Below are 24,136 nucleotides of genomic sequence, written 5' to 3' on the forward strand. Positions count from 1 at the left end.
GTCATAACTTTCCTTCCAAGGAGTAAGCGTCTTTTAATTTCATGGCTGCAATCACCATCTGCAGTGATTTTGGAGCCCCTCAAAATAAAGTCTGACTCTGTTTCCACTGTTTCCCCATCTATTTCCCATGAAGTGATGGGACCAGATGCCATGATCTTCGTTTTCTGAATGTTGAGCTTTAAGCCAACTTTTTCACTCTCCTCTTTTCACTTTCAAGAGGCTTTTTAGTTCCTCTTCACTTTCTGCCATAAGGGTGGTGTCATCTGCATATCTGAGGTTATTGATATTTCTCCCCGCAATCTTGATTCCAGCTTATGCTTCTTCCAGCCCAGCATTTCTCACGATGTACTCTGCATATAAGTTAAATAAGTAGGGTGACAATACACAGCCTTGACGTACTCCTTCTCCTATTTGGAACCAGTCTGTTGTTCCACGTCCAGTTCTAACTGTTGCTTCCTGACCTACATATAGGTTTCTCAAGAGGCAGGTCAGGTGGTCTGCTATTTCCATCTCTTTCAGAATTTTCCAGTTTATTGTGATCCACACAGTCAAAGGCTTTGGCATTGTCGATAAAGCAGAAATACATGTTTTTTCTGGAACTCTCTTGCTTTTACTATGATCCAGCGGATGTTGGCAATTTGATCTCTGGTTCCTCTGCCTTTTCTAAAACCAGCTTGAACATCTGGAAGTTCATGGTTCACTATTTCAAATCCTGAAAGATGATGCTGTGAAAGTGCTGCACTCAATATGCCAGCAAATTTGGAAAACGCAGCCGTGGCCACAGGACTGGAAAAGGTCAGTTTTCATTCCAATCCTAAAGGCAATGCCAAAGAATGCTCAAACCACCCCACAATTGCACTCATCTCACACACTAGTAAAGTAATGCTCAATACACTTGTTGCTGCTGCTGCTGCTAAGTCGCTTCAGTCGTGTCCAACTCTGTGCGACCCCATATATGGCAGCCCACGAGGATCCCTCATCCCTGGGATTCTCCAGGCAACAACACTGGAGTCGGTTGCCATTTCCTTCTCCAATGCATGAAAGTGAAAAGTGAAAGTGAAGTCGCTCAGTCGTGTCCAACTCTTAGAGACCCCATGGACTGCAGCCTACCAGGCTCCTCCGTCCGTGGGATTTTGCAGGCAAGAGTACTGGAGTGGGGTCCCACAGAGTCAGACACGACTGAAGTGACTTAGCAGTAGCAGTCCTTTAAAATAAGGCATGCTACGTAAATCTGAGCAACGGGTAAAAGGTTTCTATTACCCTATTCTTTTGCAGTCCGTGGGGTCTTAAGAGTCGGACACGACTTAGCGACTGACAACAGCAGCAACTCTCCTTTTGACATATTTAAAATAAAAATGTAACGGACTTTGATTAAAAGCACTAAAGCAATGCTTGACTATTTGCTGGAGAACCAGCACCATCAGGAGGACAGCTCTCGACTCCTCAGTAATGTCATTGAGTGAGTGAGTGAGGTCACTCAGTCGTGTCCGACTCTTAAGACCCCGTGGACTGTAGCCCACCAGGCTCCTCCGTCCATAAGTTTCTCCAACCAAGAATACTGGAGTGGGTTGCCATTTCCTCCTCCAGGGGATCTTCCCAACCCAGGTTTCGAACCCATGTCTCCGGAATTGCAGGCAGACGCTTTAACCTCTGAGCCACCAGGGAAGTCCAGTAATGTCACTGGGTCCCATCAAAAGGTCAGGACACAACTGTTAACAGTATTACAATGTAACTCAATGGCTTTAAGGCAGATTCACAGGTCACCGGAGCTGTGACCTCACCGCTTAAAGCTACCAACTGCAATCACGCGATCAAGTGTAAAATTAAATAAGAGCAAGAAAGGACGTCCACGTTTGGAGGCGGTGTCGGGGTCGACGGGGGGGGGGGGGGGGGGGCGACACGTGCGGACACTCATCAAAGACAGATGGACAAGCACGTCTGGCCTTGAACAGCTCGGGACTAAGGGACTTCCAACAAACTCAATGTGCAGCTGAAGTGGATTCCACGGCACCGGAAACGGCAACTCCCACTTGGGGCGCTGCGGACACACGAGTCCAGGCTGCCTTCCAGGAAGCCAAAAAAAAAAAAAAAAGGAAAAGAAAGAAAGAAAAAGGAGGGATAGTGGAGAGCAGGGCTCCGGCCGCCGCCCACAACGTCGAGCCCTCGCCTCCAGACGGTCGCTGCAGACCGCACTCGGCCCCAGGCACTTCCAGGTGGCCCAGCCCTCAGACCCCGCGGCCGGCCGGGCGCTGCCCGCCGGCGGGGACCTCAGGTGCGTATCCCGCCCCCGCCGCAGCCGCCATTAAGAGCGGGTGCTTTGCTTGGAACTTTCTCGTCCCGAAGACCTGGCGGAGGGGAAGCCTGGGGAAGCTACCCGCCCAGGCGCGCGCTGCGAGCGCCCCCTCCTCAGGCGGCCCGACGGGCCTCCCGAACCGGTTCCCGGCGGGCAGGGCCCAAGGAGTGGGGGTGGGGCGGGGAAGCCCAGGCACGGGGGCAACGGTCGCACGCACGGAACGCGCATCCCTCTCCCTTCTGATTGGCTGAGCGGTGGCGGTGGGGGCGGGTGCTTGCCGGTCTGGAAGCTAGGGCCTGATGTGCCGGAGGTCACGCTCCGGCGGTCGTACGCATGCGCTGCGTGTGGAAGTGCGTGATTGGTTAGGTGGTGGGGGCAGGTTAGCCGCTGTTGCCTGGTAACTGCGTCCAGCTCCCCGGCGGAGGCGTCCCGATCCCTTGCCTCCTGTCGCGCGCGTTGACGAGTGCCGCGCGACGTGGGTTTTGTCGTGGGTGTGGTCAGTGGGTTGGTCACCCGCGGCCGGCTTGTGAGCAGAAAACCAATCCAGAGGCCGGAAGAAGAGTCTCTGGTCCTGAACTACACTGCATCACGGTTATGATTTAGACGTAAAGGAGAAAAAAGCCTTGGAGGGCTGTTTTCCCCGTCCTTAAAACCCAAGGCTTGATGTTTAATAGCAGCTTTATTGACACTCCATGAAATTCACCTTTAAAAGTGTGTAGTTTAGTGTGTGTAAGGTGCTAAATCGCTTCAGTCGTGTCGACTCAACGACCCAATGGAGCCCGCCAGGCTTCGCTGTCCGTGGGATTTCCCAGGCGAGAATACTGGAGTGGGTTGCCATCTCCAGGAGATCTGCCCGACCCAGGGATCGAACCCATGGCTCTTGGCCTCCTAGGCGGGTTCTTGACCACTAGCACCACCTGGAAAGCCCCGTATAGTTAAGTGATTATTGTTCATTCACAGTTATGCAGCCATCACCACTAATTGCAGAACATTTCAGTTCAGTTCAGTCGCTCAGCCGTGTCCGACTCTTTGGGACCCCATGAATCGCAGCATGCCAGGCCTCCCTGTCCATCACCAACTCCTGGAGTTTACCCAAACTCATGTCCATCGAGTGGTGATGCCATCCAGCCATCTCATCCTCTGTCATCCCCTTCTCCTCCTGCCCCCAATCCCTCCCAGCATCAGGGTCTTTTCCAATGAGTCAACTCTTCGCATGAGGTGGCCAAAGTATTGGAGTTTCAGCCTCAGCATCAGTCCTTCCAGTGAACACCCAGGACTGATCTCCTTTAGAATGGACTGGTTGGATCTCCTTGCAGTCCAAGGGACTCTCAAGGGTCTTCTCCAACACCACAGTTCAAAAGCATCAATTCTTCAGTGCTCAGCTTTCTTCACAGTCCAACTCTCACATCCATACATGACCACAGGAAAAACCATAGCCTTGACTAGACGGACCTTACATTTTCATCACCCCCAAAAGAAATGCCGGATCCATGAAGACAGTCGTTCCCCTTTCCCACCCCAGCCGTGGACACTTCCAATATTCATTCTGTCCCTATGTCTCTGATATTCCAAATAGTTCTTGTTCCAGATTGTTCCTAAGCACAGAATCATCAAAGGATCTTTGGGATCTGGCTTCATTCATTCATTCCTTCTTATGGCTGATTAATAATCCATTGTATGGGTATACCACATTTTCATTTTCTGTCAAATGATGAATTTTTTAAATTTTTTCCACTGTTTGGCTATTATGAATATTGCAGTGAACAGCCATGTTCACGTTTGTGTGTGTGTGGACGTTTGTTTTCAACTCTTGAGTACCTGCCAAGGAGTGGAATTGCTGGGCCAAAAATGTCACCGTTTAGTTTCCTGCTGCAGATATGTAGATACAAGATTGGGAATTGGGAAACTGGGTATTGCTCACAGCTCCAAGTGAAGAACTGAGCAGGCTCTTCTCCCTTCTTACATTTGGAGAGGAAGGTTTGGTCTGCGTGACCGGCCACCTTGCCTTCAGAGGACACAGGGCTTGGCACCAGGCAGCCGCAGGTGTCAGTCCATTTGCAGTGGGTCCCTGTTCTTCCTGCCTTCCTGTTATTTAGCCCTAGGGTTTGCTGCCCAGAGCTCTGGGTCTTTGCCCACACCTGCAGCCTGGATGGTCTCTTCGCTTCTTCTTAGGCTTTAGAACTTGCTCACATGCTTTCATTGTCATCCCGGACATTGTTGACTCAGCAGACTAGGGGAGCAGACTCAGGGGCATCTGGCTCCCATTTTGCCTTTATCACCTGCTATTCTGCTGTGTCTTTGCTGCTGTGTCTCACTCCAGAGCACAGGGTGTGGATTTTATTCACTTTTGTTTCCCCCGTCCTTCCTGTCAGCAGTATATGTTTTCATACAGCTGGTGCACATTACATTTTAAAAACTTTCAAGCATGTGTTCGGCTAAGCTGAAGCACTTGACTATTTGTTAAGCATTTAATTTTAACTAGTTTGGTTTTTTTTTTTTTTTCATTTTTTTGTCATTGAAAATATATTTCTAGTTCTTTTCCGTACTCCTTGATCCTTCCAGAAGAGTCCTTGTTGTCTTGAAATTTGTTATTATTCTTTTTTTTAGAATATTTTCCCCAGATTGAGATATAATTGACATATAACTTTCTATTAGTTTCAGGAGTACAACATAGTGATTTGACATATGTATATATTGTGAAATGACTGGTGAACATCCATCACATCACATACTTAACAATTTTTTTATCTTGTGGTAAGATCGATTCTCTCAGCCACTTTCAAATATACAGTACAGTATTGTTCGCTATGGGCTTCCCAGGTGGCTCAGTGGTAAAGAATTCACCTGCTGATGCAGGAGATGTGCGTTCGATCTTTGGGTCAGGCAGATCCCCTGTGGAAGGAAATGGCAACCCACTCCTGGATTCTTGCCTGGGAAATCGCATGGACAGAGGAACGTGGCAGGCTACAGTCCATGGGGTCTCAAAGAGTCAGACACGACTGAGCACACGTGCACGCATTATTAACTATTGTCACCAAGCTGTCTGTTACATCCTCAGAACTTACTGATTTTATAACTGGGAGTTTGTACCTCTCGACCACTTCAGTACGTTGCTGTTGAACGGTGAATAGGTACACTTGGGTTTGCAGTTTCCGTTTACTGTAGACCCGGGAGAAGGTGGCACTTTAGGAACTTGCTAAATACAATCAAGGCCTCAGGGACCTGAAAAAATTAACCTTTGAAAAGAAAAATCTGGGAACGGCTTAAAAAGCAAAGCAGACGTCTGTTTCAGGATTTCAGAGTTTTGATAAATGGAGTGGATGCTATTCCAAATGATGAAAATTATAAGTGGTAGAAATGAAATCTAGAACAGGGATGGGCAAACTTTTTTTTGCAAGGGGTCAGATAATAAATACTTCCAGCTCTGAGGGCACGTGGTCTCTGTCACCTGCAACCCTGTCTTTGCGGAAAAACAGTCAGTGGACAAGACTTGAACCAGTGAGTGTGGCTGTGTTCCAGTACAACTATTTGCCAAAATAGGAGGCAGTCTGGTTTGGATGTTCGTTTTTCATTAGTAAAACATAACATTGAAAAGGAAAGTCTTCAAAGGCTTCTGGGAGAGCTAAGAGATTTGAGAGTTGTTTTAGTGTACATCTCAAGTTTTAAAAAGGCAAAAAGTTAAGCACAGTGTAAAATCTGTGATCTAAATGAACATTCCCAGTGCTTTGAATTTCAACCACTATATTGGCTTTGGGGGCTTGAACTCCGTGGTACTAGCTCTCATTGTCTAGGACTTTTACTTTATTAGAATGCAGTGATTTCTTTTTTTTTCCTCAGTGTTCTCAAGGTGAGAAACCACAAAATTAGCTAATCATGGTTCATTAGTTTTGATGTGCTATTAACGCATGATGTGTTCTAAAGCATAAAGTATAAAAGACAAAGTTCCTGCCTCCATTTGTTGTTAAGTAAAGGGTGCAAGTAGGCGATAATTACAAAACATTCATTTTTAAAATTAAATTACAAAAAAAATTAAATTACAAAACATTCATTTTTTTAAATTACTACCATTGATGCCCACTGATAAGATCTTTTTTGAGTTCCAACTAGTTTCATTCTGCCTATTATTTTATTCTCTGTTAAAGTTTTGGCATCACAGTCCTCTCAGAGATTTTTGTGGTGTAATTACAGATTGTATGCGAGCGTAAAATAAGAGCCTGGAATACGCCAGTCCTTTAAGTGGGCTCATCTCTGGTAGCTGTCAGTGTGAGCATCTCACAACATCAAGTCTGATTATATTATTTTAAAATGTGTATTTTTCATACATTATGGCCCCTCACTACATCATTGGATAATTAATGGTGGCAACAATGATCCATGTCAACACTGCAGGGAAAACTGGCTCTGAGGGACTTAGCAAGAGATCACAGCAAGGTCACGATGAATCCAGAATTCATGCCATCGACAGGAGAGTCACCAAACTGTGGCATTGAGGGCTCCGGTGGTTGCTAAGTGACCAGCCAAGAGAAGGCTTGAGAGAGGCTGAAAAGTATTAAAGTTGTGGCTGGAAGACATGAACTCTAACGACATATCTGTCAATGGCAAAATTCTAAGACAAAAGGGAAACCACCACCAGAGAGGGGATGGACTGGCGATAGACAAGGCAGAGCCTGCCAAGGGTGGCTGACACATTTCAGAACCACTTACCCGAAAAAGTGTGCAGTGTCGGCAAGGTTGCACATGCAGATTAAGAGTTAGAAAAGCCTCTCTCCTAAACAATTAAAGAAATCGTAGAAGAAAAGTGTTCCCTCTGGGAAAGGTGTTCATTGCTTCCTCCGATGGTGTTGACCGTACTTGAATTTGCCTTTCGGTGTACCTACTTGCATTGTAAGACACAACTCTGCCAAACAAGATATAGTCTTATTTTTAAGCAGTATTCGAATTAATTGACTCAGAAAGATGATAGTCAAGAATATCAGTTTCTTTGGACTTCCCTGGCAGTCTAATGGTTGACACTTCAACTTCCAATGTAGGAGGTCTGGGTTTGATCCCTGGTGGGGGAGGGCAGCCAAAAAACCAAAACATAAAACAGAAGCAGTATTGTAAACAAACTCAGTAAAGACTTTCAAAATGATTCACATCGAAAATAATATTAATAATAATAAAGACTATCAGCTTCTTCATCACAGTTTTAAATAATGCCTCAGATGGTAAAGAATCTGCCTGCAACGGAGGAGACGCAGGTTTAATCCCTGAGTCAGGAAGATCTTCTGGAGAAAGGAATGGCTACCCGCTCCAGTATTCTTGCCTGGAGAATTCCATGGACAGAGAGAGGAGCCTGGTGGGCTACAGTCCAGGGGGTTGCAAAGAGTCAGACACGACTTAGCGACTAAACATCAACAGCAAGATAAAAGTTGACCAATGTTCGATATATTTAAAAGCTGATTTAAAAATCCTTGTGAGATTTCTATAACTTACAATGGGAAAGAGATTTTAATATTTCAACCAAGTAATGCAGGCGATGTGTAAAAATATAGAGAAAAAATAGAAGTGAAATTCTGTCTTTGCCAATAGATGGATTTTGCACAAGTAAAAATTATTTCAAGTTGGGCCTTTCCCATGAAGTAGTTTAATCTGAATTCTTGATGATACAGTCTAAATACTTATTAAAGGAATTATAAAACCCATTGACTGTACAATTTTAAGAAACAGAAATGTGTGTATATTTGATGTAAGCTTAAAAAATAATTTTTAGAAATTTGAAACAGTATCAAACTTACAGAAAAATTGCAAGTGTAAATACAAAGAAGTTTTATTTTTTCTGAACCATTTGAGATGAAGTTATCTGGCCACATCATCCTTAGATTACTGATAAACATCATAAAGTTTTATCAGTTATCTCTGTGTACTGTTCCCTATAGCAAAACATTGGGTTGCTACATTTCCCAATATAGGAAATATTGGGTTGGCCCAAAAAGTTCATTTAGATTTTCCATACCATCTTATAGAAAAACCTGAATGAACTTTTTGGCCAGCCCAATATTTGCCCATCACACATAAAAGATTTGTATCCAGAAAATATAAAGAATCTATAAACTCAATAATAATAACCACAATCTAGTTTCAAAATGGACAAAAGATCTGAACAAGACATTCCACTAAATAAGCTATATGGATGGCAGAAAAGCACATGAAAAGATGCCTAGCATTTTTAATCATTAGGAAATTGCCAACTAAAACTGCAAAGTGATATTACTACCCACCTATTAAAATTGTGAAAAAGAATTTTTTTTTAAGTTGACAATACTGCATGTTGACAAGGATGCAGAGCAACTGGAATTCTCACATATTAGTGGTAGGGATATATTCTCATAGGGCTTCCCTGGTAGCTCAGTTGGTAAAGAATCCGCCTGCAGTGCAGGAGACCTTGGTTTGATTCCTGGGTCAAGAAGATCTCCTGGAGAAGGGAAGGGCTACCTGCTCCAGTATTTGTGTGCTTCCCTTATGACTCAGCTGGTAAAGAATCTGCCTGCGATGCGGGAGACCTGGGTTCGATCCCTGGGTTGGGAAGATCCCCTGGAGAAGGGAAAGGCTACCTGCTCTTGTATTCTGGCCTAGAGAATTCCATGGACTGTATAGGCCACGGGGTCACAAAGAGTCGGTCACGACTGATCGACTTTCCTTTCACTATCTTCTCAAATATTAGTGGTAGGAATTGGAAAAGATCCTGATGCTGGGAAGGATTAAAGGCAAAAGAAGAAGAGGGTGGCAGAGGATGAGATGGTGAGGTAGCATTACTGACTCAATGGTCATGAATTTGAGCAAGCTCCGGGAGATAGTGCAGGACAGGGGAGCCTGGCCTGCTGCAGTCCATGGGGTCAAAAAGAGTCAGACACGACCTAGCACCCAAACAACACCAAAAGTGGTAGGAATACAAAATGGTACAACCAGTTTGGAAAACAGTTTCACTTCTTTTGAAGCTAAAAAAAAACAAACCAAAAAAACCTCAAGATACATGACCCAGCAATCCCACTCTTAGGTCTTTACGCAAGAGAAATGAAACCTTAGGTTGACACAATAGTGGTTTTATTCACCAGTTCAGTTGCTCAGTCATGTCTGACTCTTTGTGACCCCATGAACTGGAGCACGCCAGGCCTCCCTGACCATCGCCAACTCCCAGAGTTTACTCAAACTCATGTCCGTTGAGTCAGTGATGCCATTCAACCATCTCATCCTCTGTCATCCCCTTCTCCTCCCACCTTCAATCAGCATCAGGCTCTTTTCCAATGAGTCAGTTCTTTGCCTCAGGTGGCCAAAGTTTTGGAGTTTCAGCTTCAGCATCAGTCCTTCCAATGAATATTCAGGACTGATTTCCTTTAGGATGGACTGGTTGGATCTCCTTGCTGTCTCAAGGGACTCTCAAGAATCTTCTCCAACACCACAGCTCAAAAGCATCAATTCTTCGGTGCTCAGCTTTCTTTATAGTCCAATTCTCACATCCATACATGTCTACTGGAAAAACCATAGCTTTGACTAGATGGACCTTTGTTGGCAAACTAATGTCTCTGCTTTTTAATATGCTGTCTAGGTTGGTCATAACTTTTTTTCCAAGGAGCAAGCGTCTTTTAATTTATGGTTTTATTCATAGTCATCAAAAAACTTCAGACAGCCCAAAAGTTCTGTAAATGGCAAAAGGGTTAATTTAACTGTGTTTCATCCCTACAGTGGAATATTCAGTAACACAAAGAACAAATTACTGATACAGCCCCAGCACAGTATAGGATTCCATTTATGTGATATTCAGGAATAAGCAAAACTATTGGGACAGAAGACAGATCAGTTCTGGCCAGAGGTTGGGGTGGGGTAGCTGACAAAGAGGCATGGAGGAATCTGGGGTATGATGGAGCAGTTCACACCATGATTTCAGTGGTGGCTACGTAACTTTATATTTGCTAAAAATGTACAGAACCATACATTAGACAAGGTTAAACTTTTTGCAAAGTGTACTTCAATTTCTAAAAATATTTTTAAGGAGAATTCCCTGGAGGTTCAGTGGTTAGGAGTCGGCACTTTTACTGTGGAGGACCCGGGTTCGATCCATGGATCGGGAAGATCCCCTGGAGGTGGGCATGGCAACCCACTCCAGTACTCTTGCCTGGAGAATCCCATGGACAGAGGAGCCTGGCGGGCTACAGTCCATGGGGCCAAAAGGAGTCAGATACAACTGAGCAACAGGGCACACAGACACACACACTCAGCAAACTAAGATCCTACAAGCCACGCCTTGGCCAAAACCACCACAACAAAAATTTTTTTTAAGGATACATGACTTCATGTTCAAGTGATTTTTTTGTTTCACAAACCACCCACATGTTACAATGCATCTTCCAGGCGCTTGAGAGAGAGAAGTGAAGTGAAGTGAAGTGGCTCAGTCGTGTCCAACTCTTTGTGACCCCATGGACTGTAGCCAGCCAGGCTCCTCCGTCCATGGAATTTTCCAGACAAGAATACTGGAGTGGGTTGCCATTTCCTTCTCCAGGGGATCTTCCCGACCCAGGAATCAAACCTGGGTCTCCCGCACTGCAGGCAGACACTTTACTGTCTGAGCCACCAGGGAAAGAAGGGAGGACTATTAATGACTTACCTGCAAGGCAGGTTACATGAGTTCTGTCCCAGCCGAGGACGTGTGGTCTCTCTAATCGTGGGGCTCCTGCCTTTGGAGATCCTTTTTCTAAGCTCCCTGAGCTCCTTGGTTTGCCATCCGCTCCTCCACTGCGTTCCCAGCCCCTGTTGCTCCACGAATCATCCTGTGCGTTAGCATGGGACCTTAGACAGTGTGCGGGTAGCAAATCAGATGATCAGAAAAGCACTGGCATGTGGTGTATGTTTGGGGAGTGTTAATTTCCTTTGTCGCCATCCAACCTCTCTTTGATTTCCTTTGATTTTCTTTCTAATTTTTAGTTTTTTGGCCACGCTGCACGGCATGTAGGACTTATTGCCCCTAAAGGGACCCACCCGAGCCCCTTCCTTGAAGCAGAAGGGTGGAGCCTTAGCCACTGGACCACCAGGGAAGTCCTGTCATTTGATTTCTTAATAGCTTTTTGTCCTTGTTGTTGGGCCCACAGCTGGGCTTGTGGGAGCTTAGTTTCCTGACCAGGGATTGAACCCCCCGACCCGGCAGTGAAAGCACCAAGTTGTAACCCCTGAAACCACCCCCCTTTCTTTTTTTGAAATAAAATTCACCCATTTAAAGTATACAGTTCAGTGGCTTTTAATATATGCATATGGTTGGGCAATCGTAACCACAGACAATTTTAGAATAGTTTCATCACTCCTGAAAAGAAACCCTGTACCATTTATCTACCCACCTCCCAGCCCTAAGCAACCCGAAGTCTACTTCCATCTCTGTAGATTTCCCTGTTCTGAACATTACATATTCATAGACTCCTATAAATGTGTGGTTCCCTTGATTTTAAGGCGAGGGGGCTCATAAAAGGTGAGAGGTGAAAAGACCCTTCCTGGGAGGTGAGTAATCGGGTGTCTGATCAGAGAGGAGGCGGCGGAGGGCAGCCCACCGGGGTCTCGGAGCTGCTTGGTGGTCTGGGGCGCCCTAACCTGGCTTTCCTGCTCCTGGCTCTGGGAGGGCCCGCCCATCTGGCCTCGTGCTCTGGAAGCTCGTGTCACCACCTGGCCTGGTGTATCCTCGCGCGGTCGCAGTTAATGCGGCGGTGCGATGACAGTTTCTTTCTCGCAAAGGGCGGAGGAGCGGACGCAGTCAGGGGTTAGGGGTGCAGGGACTGTTCCACGCGCCCTGTTGACTAAGGGCTCTCAGGGAAGTGACCCAGATGCAGCCATTTCTAGAGAGCAGAAAGCCCCAGACAGAATTGGCCTTCCCCATGGAGCCCAACTGGACTCCACCGCCTCCAGGGTTCTTCCCATCAAAGAGTACTGAGATGGTCCCGAGAAGTTCTGTTAATGAAGCGGGAGCTCTCGTCTCCTGTGGCTTCCCCACAGGCTGTTAGGATGGCATCCCTCCCATTATTTTTGTAAAATTTTTTAAATTGAAGGATAATTGCTTTACAATGTGTTGGTTCCTGTTGTACGTGAATCAACCATGTGTAGACATATATCCCCTCCCTCTGAAGTCTCCCTCCCTCCCCTCTAGGTCGCAGCAGAGCACCAGGCTAAGCTTCCTGAGTTACATAGCAACTTCCTACTAGCTATCTGTTTTACATGTGATAATGTATATATCTCATTGCTACTCTCAATTTGTCCCACCCTGTCTTTCCCCATTTCTTAACACACACTGAATGTGATTGATATCATAGCAATGCATACATGCATGCCAACTCACTTCAGTCACGTCCAACTCTTTGGAACCCAATGGACTGTAGCCTGCCAGGCTCCTCTGTCCATGGGGATTCTCCAGGCAAGAATACTGGAGTGGGTTGCCATGCCCCACTCCAGGGGATCTTCCCAACCCAGTATTCAAACTCCTGTCTCTTACATCTCCTGCATTGGCAGGCAGGTTCTTACCACTAGCACCACCCAGGAAGCCCTGACATCTCAGCAGACCTAGGGCAATTGAAGGTGAGAAGTGGAAACAGCAGTAGCCAGAAAGTTGCCCTGGTTCTAGCTTTGCATGGACAAATCAACATGTTTGTGACCTGAGAATGCGTCTGCTCCTTTTTCTGTGTCTGGGATAGTAGGCAAAATGCGAATTTTGAATGAAAGTATTCTGAGCTCCCAAAGTAATAAGGATGGAGCATAATCTAAGTGAACATTCTGGTGAGTGGGAAGCATAACGTGCCTTTGCGGCTTCATACTTTGTGATACGCATTTCCTTGGTCTGATGTGCAAAGTGATAATCATGGAATCTAGCCGCTGCAGGAAAGAGTTTCTAAGACAACACGAGTGCCTGCTGGGTGCTGCTTGCTGCTTTTTCTTTTTCAATTTTTTTTTTAAATTGAAGGATAATTGCTTTACAGAATTCTGTTGTTTTCTGTCAAACCTCAACATGAATCAGCCATAGATATACACATATCCCCTCCCTTTTGAACCTCCCTCCCCATCTCACCCCTCTAGGTTGATACAGAGCCCCTGTTTGAGTTTCCTGAACCATATAGCAAATTCCCATTGGCTATCTATTTTACACATGGTAATGTAAGTTTCCATGTGACTCTTTCCATCCATCTCACCCTCTCCTCCCCTCTCCCCATGTCCATAAGTCTATTCTCTATGTCTGTTTCTCCACCGCTGCCCTGTAAGCAAATTCTTAAGTACCATTTTTCTATATTCCGTATATGTGCGTTAGAATATGGTATTTATCTTTCTCTTTCTGACTTACTTCATGCTGTATAATAGGTTCTCGGATCATCCACCTCATTAGAACTGACTCAAAGGCATTCCTTTTTGTGGCTGAGTAATATTCCATTGTGTATATATATCACAACTTCTTTATCCATTCATCTGTTGCTGGACATCTAGTTTGCTTCCATGTTCTAGCTATTGTAAATAGTACTGCAATGAACAATGGGATACATGTGTCTTTTTCGATTTTGGTTTCCTCAGGGTATATACCTGGGAGTGGGATTGCTGGGTCATATGGTGGTTTTATTCCTAGTTTCTTAAGGAATCTCCATATCATCTTCCATAGTGGCAATATCAGTTTACATTCCCACAAACAGTGCAAGAGGGTTCCCTTTTCTCCACACCCTCTCCAGCATTTATTGTTTGTAGACTTTTTGATAGCAGCCATTCTGACTGGTGTGAGGTGATATCTCATTGCAGTTTTGATTTGCATTTCTCTAACAATGAGTGATGTTGAGTATCTTTTCATGTGTCTGTTAGCCATCTGTATGTCTTTGGAGAAGTGTCTGTTTAGGTCTTTTTCCCACTTTTTGACTGGGTTGTTTGTTTTTCCGGTATTGAGTTGTATGAACTGCTTGTATATTTTGGAAATTAATTCTTTGTCAGTTGTTTCATTTGCTATTATTTTCTCCCATTTTGAGGGTTGTCTTTTCACCTTGCTTATAGTTTCCTTTGCTGTTTAAAAGTTTTTAAGTTTAATCAGGTCCCGCTTGTTTACTTGTGTTTTTATTTCTGTTACTGTAGGAGGTGGGTCATAGAGGATCTTGCTTTGATTTATGTCAGTGAGTGTTCTGCCTATGTTTTCCTCTAAGAGTTTAGTAGTTTCTGGTCTTACATTTAGGTCTTTAATCCATTTTGAGTTTATCTTTGTGTATGGTGTTAGGAAATGTTCTAATATCATTGTTTTACATGTAGCTGTCCAGTTTTCCCAGCACCAATTTATTGAAGAGGCTGTCTTTGCCCCATTGTATATTCTTGCCTCCTTTGTCAAAAATAAGGTACCCATAGGGGCATGGGCTTATTTCTGGGCTTTCTATCTTGTTCCATTGGTCTATATTTCTGCTTTTGTGTCAGCACCATACTGTCTTGATGATTGTAGTTTTGTAGTATAATCTGAAGTCAGGAAGGTTGATTCCTTCAGCTCCATTCTTCTTTCTCAGGACTGGTTTGGCTATTCAGGGTCTTTTGTGTTTCCACATGAATTGTGAAATTTTTTGTTCTGGTTCTGTGGAAAATGTCATTGGTAATTTGATAGGGATCACATTGAATCTGTAGATTGCGCTTGGTAGTATAGTCATTTTCACAATATTGATTCTTCCTACACAGGAACATGGAATATCTCTCCATCTGTTTATGTCATCTTTGATTTCTTTCATTAGTGTCTTATAATTTTCTGTGTACAGTTCTTTTGTCTCCTTAGGTAAGTTTATTCCTAGATATTTAATTCTTTTTGTTGCAGTGGTGAATGGGATTGATTCCTTAATTTCTCTTTCTGACTTTTCATTGTTAGTATATAGAAATGCAAGTGATTTCTGTGCATTGATTTTGTATCCTGAAACTTTGCTAAATTCACTGAATAGCTCTAGTAATTTTCTGTCTTTAGGGTTTTCTATGTACAGTATCATGTCATCTGCAAACAGTGAGAGCTTTACTTCTTTTCTGATCTGGATTCCTTTTATTACTTTTTCCTCTCTAATTGCTGTAGCTAGGACTTTCAGAACTATGTTGAATAATAGTGGTGAAAGTGGACACCCTTGTCTTGTTCCTGATCTTAGGGAGAATGCTTTCAGTTTCTCACCATTGAGAATAATGTTTGCTGTAGGCTTATCATATATGGCCTTTACTATGTTGAGGTAGATTCCTTCTATGCCCATTTTTTTAAGCGTTTTAATCATAAATGGGTACTAATTTTTGTCAAAGGCTTTTTATGCATCTATTTTTATATCATATGGTTTTTATCTTTCAATTTGTTAATATGGTGTATCACATTGATTGATTTGCATATATTGAAGAATCCTTGCATCCCTAGAATAAACCCAACTTGATCATGGTGTATGAGCTTTTTGATGTGTTGCGGAATTCTGTTTGCTAAAGTTTTGTTGAGGATCTTTGCATCTATGTTCATCAGTGATATTGGCCTGTAGTTTTCTCTTTTTGTGTTGTCTTTGTCTGGCTTTGGTATCAGGGTATGGTGGCCTCATAGAATGAGTTTGGAAGTGTTGCTTCCTCTGCAATTTTTTGAAAGAGTTTTATAAGGATAGGCATTAGCTCTTCTCTAAATGTTTGATGGAATTCTCCTGTGAAGCCATCTGGTCCTGGGGTTTTGTTTTGGGGGAGATTTTTGATCACAGCTTCAACTTCAGTGCTTGTAATTGGAGTTGTTCATAATTTCTGTTTCTTCCTGGTTCAGTCTTGGAAGATTGAACTTTTCTAAGAATCCGTCCATTTCTCCCAGGTTATTCTGTTTGCTGCTTTTTCTGACTCCAGCTCTGTTGCTGAAACAGAGTCCTTGTGATGGGCAGCAATAGTCACCAACTTCTGTTTGTTCTCAAATGCGGTGTAATAACAAGAAGAGAGTCAAAGGCTTGATTTTAAGATAATTGTTTTAAAGATTCAAATTGGGACTTCCCGATGGTCTGGTAGTTAGGACTCCAAACTTCCACTGCAGAGAGCACAGGTTCCATCCCTGGTCAGGGAACTAAGATCTAAGATCCAGCATGCCTAAGTGGCATGCCTGGTACATAAATCAATTTTTAAATAAATAAAAACTTCAAATTGATGTGTATTTCCTCACCTGTTCATGCCCAGGTCATGCCTGTTAATTCATGTTCTTGGGCTTCTCAGGTGGCTCTAGTGGTAAAAAATCAGCCTGCCAATGCAGGAGACATAAGAGTTGTGGGTTCGATCCCTGGGTCAGGAAGATCCCCTGGAGGAGGGCACGGCAACCCACTCCAGTATTCTTGCCTGGAGAATCCCCATGGACCGAGGAGCTTGGCAGGCTGCAGTCCACAGGGTCGCAAAGAGTCGGACACGACTGAAGTGATTTAGCTCGCTTGCTCGGTATGATGTCACATTCTTATGCTCTATTTCATAATAGGCAGAGTTGTTTTAAAAAAAAAAAAAAAGCTTTAATTCTAACAAATTCTAACAATTTGCATCCTAATGGCTCTGTGTGTGCTAGTCTACTTTCTTTCTCAGGGAGGCTTTGACTTTAATGTAAGAGATCCTCAAGGATCCTCCGGTGGCTTCAGAAAATCCAGATAGATGAGTAGTTACATTTTTAGAGTTCCTTTTCAGCATGGTTTATCCATCCAGATTGGCCAGGGTAAGCGATGGTCAAAAAACCACCAGATTTGGGTGCGTTCAAGGAGCAAGGATTGATTCCTTGTTTGCACTGGAGGTCTCTTGTGAGTTGGCTGTGGGTCTGATCTGTGTTTTTCTCTGGAACCTGATCACATGGAACCTGACAGATCAAACTGCAGAGGAAGAGGGAGTACAGTGGAATCCCCATCGTGGAAGTGATGCCACTTCCCTGATGTCCTCGGCCAACACAAGGCACATGGCCACACACCTTCAAGTGGTCAAGAAATCAATTCAGGAAGAAACATTTGCAGATATTTCTGAATAGTCTTAGAGGACCACCATGCTTCATGCCCATAGATCTTTGGGCTTCCTCCCATATAGTTATGTTGATCTGTTTATCTTTTGCTTACAAATATAATTAAGTTAGCTATTGCAGGGACAGGACATGACAGATATTAATACACTGCGTGCTCTATTTCAAAGAACTCTTTTTACGGTGCTGCAGAAAATTTTTCAAAGAAGCTTTCTAATGCTCACTTGGTATAGAATTTAGCAAAAGCTAGCATGAGCTTTCATTGCAGGAGAAGTCCTAAGAGGAGAGGAAGGAAGGGGTTTTCTTCTCTTCCAGGCTCTAGTACACAAACCCACTGCCCTCCTTTTTCTGTGTATGTGGCCCGGAATGTGGTATCAGTCACCACAATGCTGGAATCAGACAAAACAACGCTGGATCAGTAAGAGACGTTACCTTCTCTCCTCCTCACTTGGGAAATAGGTAACATGCCTCTCTAGTGTAATACCCGACTTCATTTAATGAAATACATGTCGAGGTTTAGTGGGAAATACACAGTCTTAGGCAAATCATATTATTGTTGTTCAGTCGCTCAGTCGTGTCCAACTCTTTGCGACCCCATGGACCGCAGTGCACCAGGCCTCCCTATCCATCATCAGCTCCCAGAGCTTGCTCAAACTCATGTCCATCGAGTCAGTGATGCCATCCAACCCTCTCATCCTCTGTCATCCCCTATCCTCCTGCCTTCAATCTTTCCCAGCATCAGTGTCTTTTCTAATGAGTCAGTTCTTTGCATCAGGTGGCCAAAGTATTGGAACTTCAGCTTCAACATCAGTCCTTCCAATGAATATTCAGGGTTGATTTCCTTTAGGATTGATTTGATCTCTTTGCAGTTCAGGGGACTCTCAAGAGTCTTCTGCAACACCACAGTTAAAAGCATCAATTCTTCACCGCTCAGCTTTCTTTGTGGTCCAACTCTCACATCCATACATGACAAGTGGATCATATATTGTCCTTTTTTGGGGGGAGTGGGAGGTGCTCTGGGTCTTCACTGTGGCAAGCAGGCTTCTCTAGTTGCAGCATACAGACTTAATTGCCCCTTGGCTTGTGGGGCCTTTAGTTCCCCAACGAGGGATCACACCACAGTTCCCTGCATTGGAAGGTGAATTCTTAACCACTGGATCACCAGAGAAGTCCCCATGTACTGGTTTTAAGTGCCAGCTTTAAAGGAAGGTTTGCACTAGGTCACCTGTGAGGACCCTCCCAGTTCTAAACGAGTTGAGCAGGACACAATTTCTACCACTCACTTTCTTAATACTTCTCTCTCCTAGGGATTATGGCACAAGTAGCAGTGTCCACGCCGCCCATTGCACACGAGGAGTCCTCGGAGAGCAGAATGGTAGTGACCTTCCTCGTGTCTGCTCTTGAGTCCATGGTGAGATGGTTTGCAGTTCTATAAAATGTCATCTGGTTGGATCACTGCTGAATTACAAAACACTTCGCCAACATGTCAGACATTCAGCTACAGAGTTAAATCCTATTTGTGTACACATACCCTTTTTAAGAAAGAATGATGGGCTTGTCAGATAATTAAGAACTGTTTTCCTACTTTATGGATGGAATCATATAAAGCTAAGCTCTCCAGATCTGAAAATTTAATGCAGGCATTTCTGTTACCTTGTTTGAAAATACTTGTTTAAATTCAAAGGTCAATTAATAATCTATTTATATGCATCTATTTACATCCAAAGTATAAACTTTACCCAATGGGTAAAAATTTGAGGGGAAATCTACATAACCTCAGGGGCTTCTCTGGTGGCTCAGATGGTAAAGAATCTGCCTGCCATGCAGGAGACCTGGGTTTGATTGCTGGGTTGGGAAAGACCCCCTGGAGAAGGGAATGGCTACCCACTCCAGTATTTTTGCCTGGAGAATTCCATGGACAGAGGAGCCTGGTGGGCTACAGTCCATGGGGTCACAAAGAGTAGAACACGACTAACTTACATAATCTCAAAGCATCTGATTACAAGATACTTATGGATTAAACCAGGAACAATCAGTAACTTTATAAAAGTGGACAAACTTGACAGCCACCTCCTTAATCAAGTGATCAACAGGAACATGGGCAGAGATGGGCCAGAGGGACCTCTGGAGCTTCCTGGTGGGAGGCACTCAGAAGCAGCAGTACTGCTTCCATGGCATTCATGCCTCGAAGGAGGGAGCATTGAACAAACCCAAAATAACTGGGCTGCACTTCCATAAATGTCAGTCTCGTGCAAGACAAAGAAAGACGGAGATCTGTCTGTCCCACATGGAAAGAGACTGGAGAGACAGGACAGCAAAAGAAAGTGCAACCCTGGATTGGATCCTGGACCACGAAAAAATCAGCTAGAGAGATTTTGTTTTTCTGTAATTTTGTGTTTTTTCTTAAAGCAGACCTCCCAGGCCCCACGAAATTTGGATCCACCCATGTAGATAACATTTCATTCTGTTTTTCATTTCAGTGTAAAGAACTGGCCAAGTCCAAGGCGGAAGTGGCCTGCATCGCTATGTATGAAGCAGATGTGTTTGTTATTGGAACAGAGAAAGGACGTGCTTTTGTCAATGCCAGGACGGATTTACAGAAGGATTTTGCAAAATACTGTAGGTGTTAACGATTTTATCCTTTGTATTCATAAATCTTACAGGCAAGACTTATATATTGTTTTCTTCTAAGATGTCATCATGGTGGCTCCATGGAAAAGAATCTGCTTGCAATGCAGGAGACCTGGGTTCTATCCTTGGGTGGGGAAGATCCTCTGGAAAAGGGAATGGCCACCCACTCCAGTCCTCTTGCCTCGAGAATCTCATGGACAGAGGAGCCTGGCGGGCTACAGCCTATAGAGTCTCAGAGAATCAGACAAGACTGAAGCCACTTTGCATGCATGCACGTTAAGGATGTTATCCTTTGTATTTATAAATCTTAGAATATTTGCAGGCAAGACTTGTGTGTTGTTTTCTTCTAAGATGTCATCAGCATTATCCTAAAAATGGTTTGGACACATCCCTTTGACCTAGCAAAACACTGAGTCCAAGACCTCTCCCGTTTTTGCTTACTGGCTCCAGGCAGGGAAGACCAACCTCTGACCTGCTGTCTGTTCTGCTAAGTCACTTCAGTCGTGTCCGACTCTGTGTGACCCCGTAGACGGCAGCCCACCAGGTTCCCCCGTCCCTGGGATTTTCCAGGCAAGAGTACTGGAGTGGGGTGCCATTGCCTTCTCCAGCTGTCTGTTCTAGAACCTCGCAAATCTTTTTGACTCTCTTTCGCCCCCTGGTGTCTCCCCGCAGAACTGCAGCTCTGAATTAAGTCGTGTGCTCTGAGTCAGGCAAGATAGAAATCAGTTCCTCCAGCAACTCCCAGACAAGCCAGAAGGTTGAACACTCAGTCCACTCTTGTGTTTGCACCCCAAGGGAGGAGGCTCAGACTGAGGGATTCCTTCCCAGCTGCTCTGCACTGTGCCACGTAGAAGGAGAGGCACACACAGGCACACCAAATGCTGAGAATCTTCCTACGCCTATGCTGAAGTCTCTTCTTGGTTTTCCAGTGGCTGGGGTGCTGTAGCTTCTCAGATGGTCTGTAGTTCTCGAAGAGGTGTTCTGCTCCATCTATTGTTAATTTGGTGTATCCGTGGAAGAAAGAAGGCCTGTTGCTTCCTAGTCTGCTATCATGCCAACATCATTCTTGCTTTTGTTTTTGAAGAATTTTTTTTTGAAGTATAGTTGATTTTACAATGCTGTGTTAGTTTCAGGTGTACAGCAAAGTGATTCAGTTACACCTGTGTTTATATATTTTTTCAGATTGTTTTTCATTATGGGTTATTGAATACAGACCCCTGGGCCACCATGCAGTAGGTTCCTGTTGTTTTTTGAAGACTGTTTTTCACTCGCTGTGAAACCTGGCTTGACAGTTTCTTTCCCTCCAGCCTTTTTTTCTGGCCATGCCGCAAAGCTTATGGGATCTTAGTTCCCCAACCAGGAATTGAACCTGCGCCCTCGGCAGTGAAAGCATGGCGTCCCAACTGTTGGACTGCCGGGGAATTTCCTTCCTCCAGCCCTTCAGCTGTTTCATTCCATTGTCTCCTGGCTGCCACTGTTTTAGATAACAAAATTAGGTTAGAATTCTTATTTTTGTTCCCTTGGAGGTAATGTGTGTTTTTCCCTAGCTCTGTCTCATCTTTGGTTTTTAGCCATTTGACCGTGAAATGCCCATTTATGACCTTCTTTGCTTCTGCCTTACTTGGTCTGTGGAGTTTACTGAATCTGCAGGTTGATGTCTTTGTTAACAGTGGACGTTTTTGGCTATCATCTCTTCAAATATTCATTCCAATTCTCTTCATTTACACAGAGAGGGAAAATCGCTCTTTATTGTCTCACAGGTCATTAAGGCTCTGTTCCTTTTGTGTATGTGTCCCTTTTTATATTCAAGCTTCAGATTGGATAGTTTCTACTAGCGTTTCTTTGAGGACACTGATTCTTCCTTCTGCCATATCCAGGGCACTATTCATCTGGGGAAATTTTCATTTCCACCTGTTTTCCATTTCGAAAATTCCATTTTCTTTCTTCTTTCTCTGGTTAGCATTTTCATTTCTCTGTTGGAATTCCCCTTATATTCATTTGTTGTGCTCACCATGGCTATATAAAGTCCTTCGTGTGTTTATAGCAGTTGTCTTAAGTCCGTATCTGGTCATTTCAACTGAGTCATTAGTGGTTCTGAGTCTATAAATTGCTTTTTTTCTCTTTTGATCATGGGTCACATCTTCCTGCTTCTTCACATTTCTAATTTTTTGGTTTTTTGTGTATGGAGCTTTTGGGTTTTTTTTTTTTTTACTGTGCTGTACAGCATGTGGGATCTTACTTCCCCAAACAGGGATTGAACCTGTGCCCCCTGCGTTGGGAGCCCAGAGTCTTGACCACTGGACTGCCAGGGAAGTCCCTACTAATTTTAAATTTCATACAGGGTATTATGCATGCTGTGTTGTAAAGGTCTGCTAAATAAAACTGCGTTTTGTTCTGGCAGGCAGGTCACCTGGTCCCCACGTGGACAAGTGATGTCCTTGGCCCTGGAGGATCCATCCCTCTTAGTCTCGGAGGGAGGCCCCTCCTCCTAAGATGTGCCCCTTAGTTTTACAAAGTGTTCAACAAGCTTCCCAAACCTGGCGAATCCTAAACCCTGTTTAAATATGTTTAAACCCTGTTGGGTGTTAAATCTCTGCTAAACAATTTAGCTTCCAAACGTTGCTTCTACTTAAAGCCTCACCCTGTGCTTGCACAGTTTGAGGACCAGTTGAGGCTCCTCTGGTGGCTCAGATGGTAAAGAATCCGCCTGTAGTGCAAGAGACTTGGGTTCGATCCCTGGGCCAGGAAGATCCCCTGGAGGAGGAAACGGCAACCCACTCCAGTATTCTTGCCTGGGAAATCCCATAGACAGAGGAGCCTGGCGGGGCTACTGTCCGTGGGGTCGCAAAGCGTGGGACACGACTTAGCAACGAAAACAACAAGAATCCGAGGGAAGTTGCTGTGACGATATTGGGTCTTCCACCTTGTGACTCACTCTTCTCCAGAACTTCCGCTTCACTGTCTAACCACAATGGCAGTCCTGACCTGTGATGTAGATTTCCTCATGTCAACTAAGTCCCCTGCTGTTAGTGCCCAGGCACTCAGTTGTGTCCAACTCTTTGCAGCCCCATGGACTGTAGCCCACCAGGCTCCCCCATCCATGGGATTCTCCAGGCAAGAATACTGGAGTGGGTTGCCGTTTCCTCCTTCAGGGAATCTTCCCGGCCCAGGGATCTTGCATCTCCTGCATTGGCAGGCAGATTCTTTACCCCCAGCTGCTTTTTTTGGTTAAGCTCTATTTCTTCCGGAACCCCAGGTGAAGTAAGGAGTTCCCACAGGGGAAAAGCCAGGTCAGCATGCATCTCACTCCCTGTGTCCTTCCCTTCTTTCAAGGACATCATTGCTTTCTGGTTTTGCCTATTTCTGACTGTTCTTCAAAGCTTTCATGTAATCGATCCTAGAACTTCCCTTGGTGGTCCGAAGGTTAAGATGCCATGTTTCCAACGCAGGATCCATAGGTTCAATCCCTGATCAGGGAACAAGGATCCTACGAGCCATGCGGCATGGCCAAAAAAAAAAAGAAGTAATTCATCTTAAGATTTTGTTCAGAGCTAATCACTGGGGGGCTGGTCCTAAATCTCTGCAGTTCTGAGTGTCTTCCTGCCTAGTGACTTGCAAACTCAGTAGTAAATAATTTTCTATGATATTTCCCTTTGAACTACTAAATTCTGTTTCCTCATATGTGAATCATTGATTGTTTATCCATAGAGTCATTTCAGAGACTATCACCTTGTTATTTTACCCTATTTTTTTAATTAAAAGATCCTGTTTTATGTCAGTTCCTTTCCCCCTTTTTCCTTCCGGTACTGGAAGCATGGATGTTAAGGAAATGAACTATACAGATGCTTGGCTTCTGACTTTGTACTGATGGCTCATTCACAGGTGTTGCTGAAGGGCTGCAGGAGGTGAAACCCCCAGGCCCCGCCAACGCCAGCAGGATGCAGGTTGATTCAGGAGAAACGGAAATCCTCAGAAAAGCTGTTGAAGACTATTTCTGCTTCTGTTACGGTAAAGCTCACCTTAGGCATTCATTCCCTGACTAGTTCACTACAGAAGATGGTGGTGGTGTTTAGTCGCTCAGTCGTGTCCGACTCTTCTGTGACCCTATGGACTGTAGCTGCCCCCAGGCTCCTCTATCCATTGGATTCTCCAGGCAAGAATACTGGAGTGGATGGCCATTTCCTTCTCGAGGGGATCTTCCTGACCCAGGGATGGAACCCTCATATCCT

The 24,136-nt window shown here is 44.4% G+C and overlaps 1 protein-coding gene across 4 annotated transcripts in view; it reads left to right on the forward strand.

Moving 5' to 3' along the window:
• Positions 1-1,932: 1,932 nt before the first annotated feature.
• The window catches only part of LOC109578737 (general transcription factor II-I repeat domain-containing protein 2), a 46,868-nt gene continuing 24,664 nt past the window's right edge, over positions 1,933-24,136 (forward strand). For 2 of the 4 annotated variants that reach the window (XM_070780003.1, XM_070780004.1), the window contains exons 1-4: positions 1,938-2,272; positions 18,584-18,687; positions 19,757-19,895; positions 23,790-23,915. In XM_070780003.1, the coding sequence (XP_070636104.1) occupies positions 18,589-18,687; positions 19,757-19,895; positions 23,790-23,915 (364 nt within the window). In that variant the 5' untranslated portion in view covers positions 1,938-2,272; positions 18,584-18,588. Of the gene's footprint in view, positions 2,273-18,583; positions 18,688-19,756; positions 19,896-23,789; positions 23,916-24,136 lie in introns of all 4 variants that reach the window. The other 2 variants (XM_070780005.1, XM_070780006.1) reach the window with 2 other exon arrangements.

Source organism: Bos indicus, chromosome 25 (assembly GCF_029378745.1).
Source record: "Bos indicus isolate NIAB-ARS_2022 breed Sahiwal x Tharparkar chromosome 25, NIAB-ARS_B.indTharparkar_mat_pri_1.0, whole genome shotgun sequence".
In the NCBI taxonomy this organism is placed as follows: Eukaryota; Metazoa; Chordata; class Mammalia; order Artiodactyla; family Bovidae; genus Bos; species Bos indicus.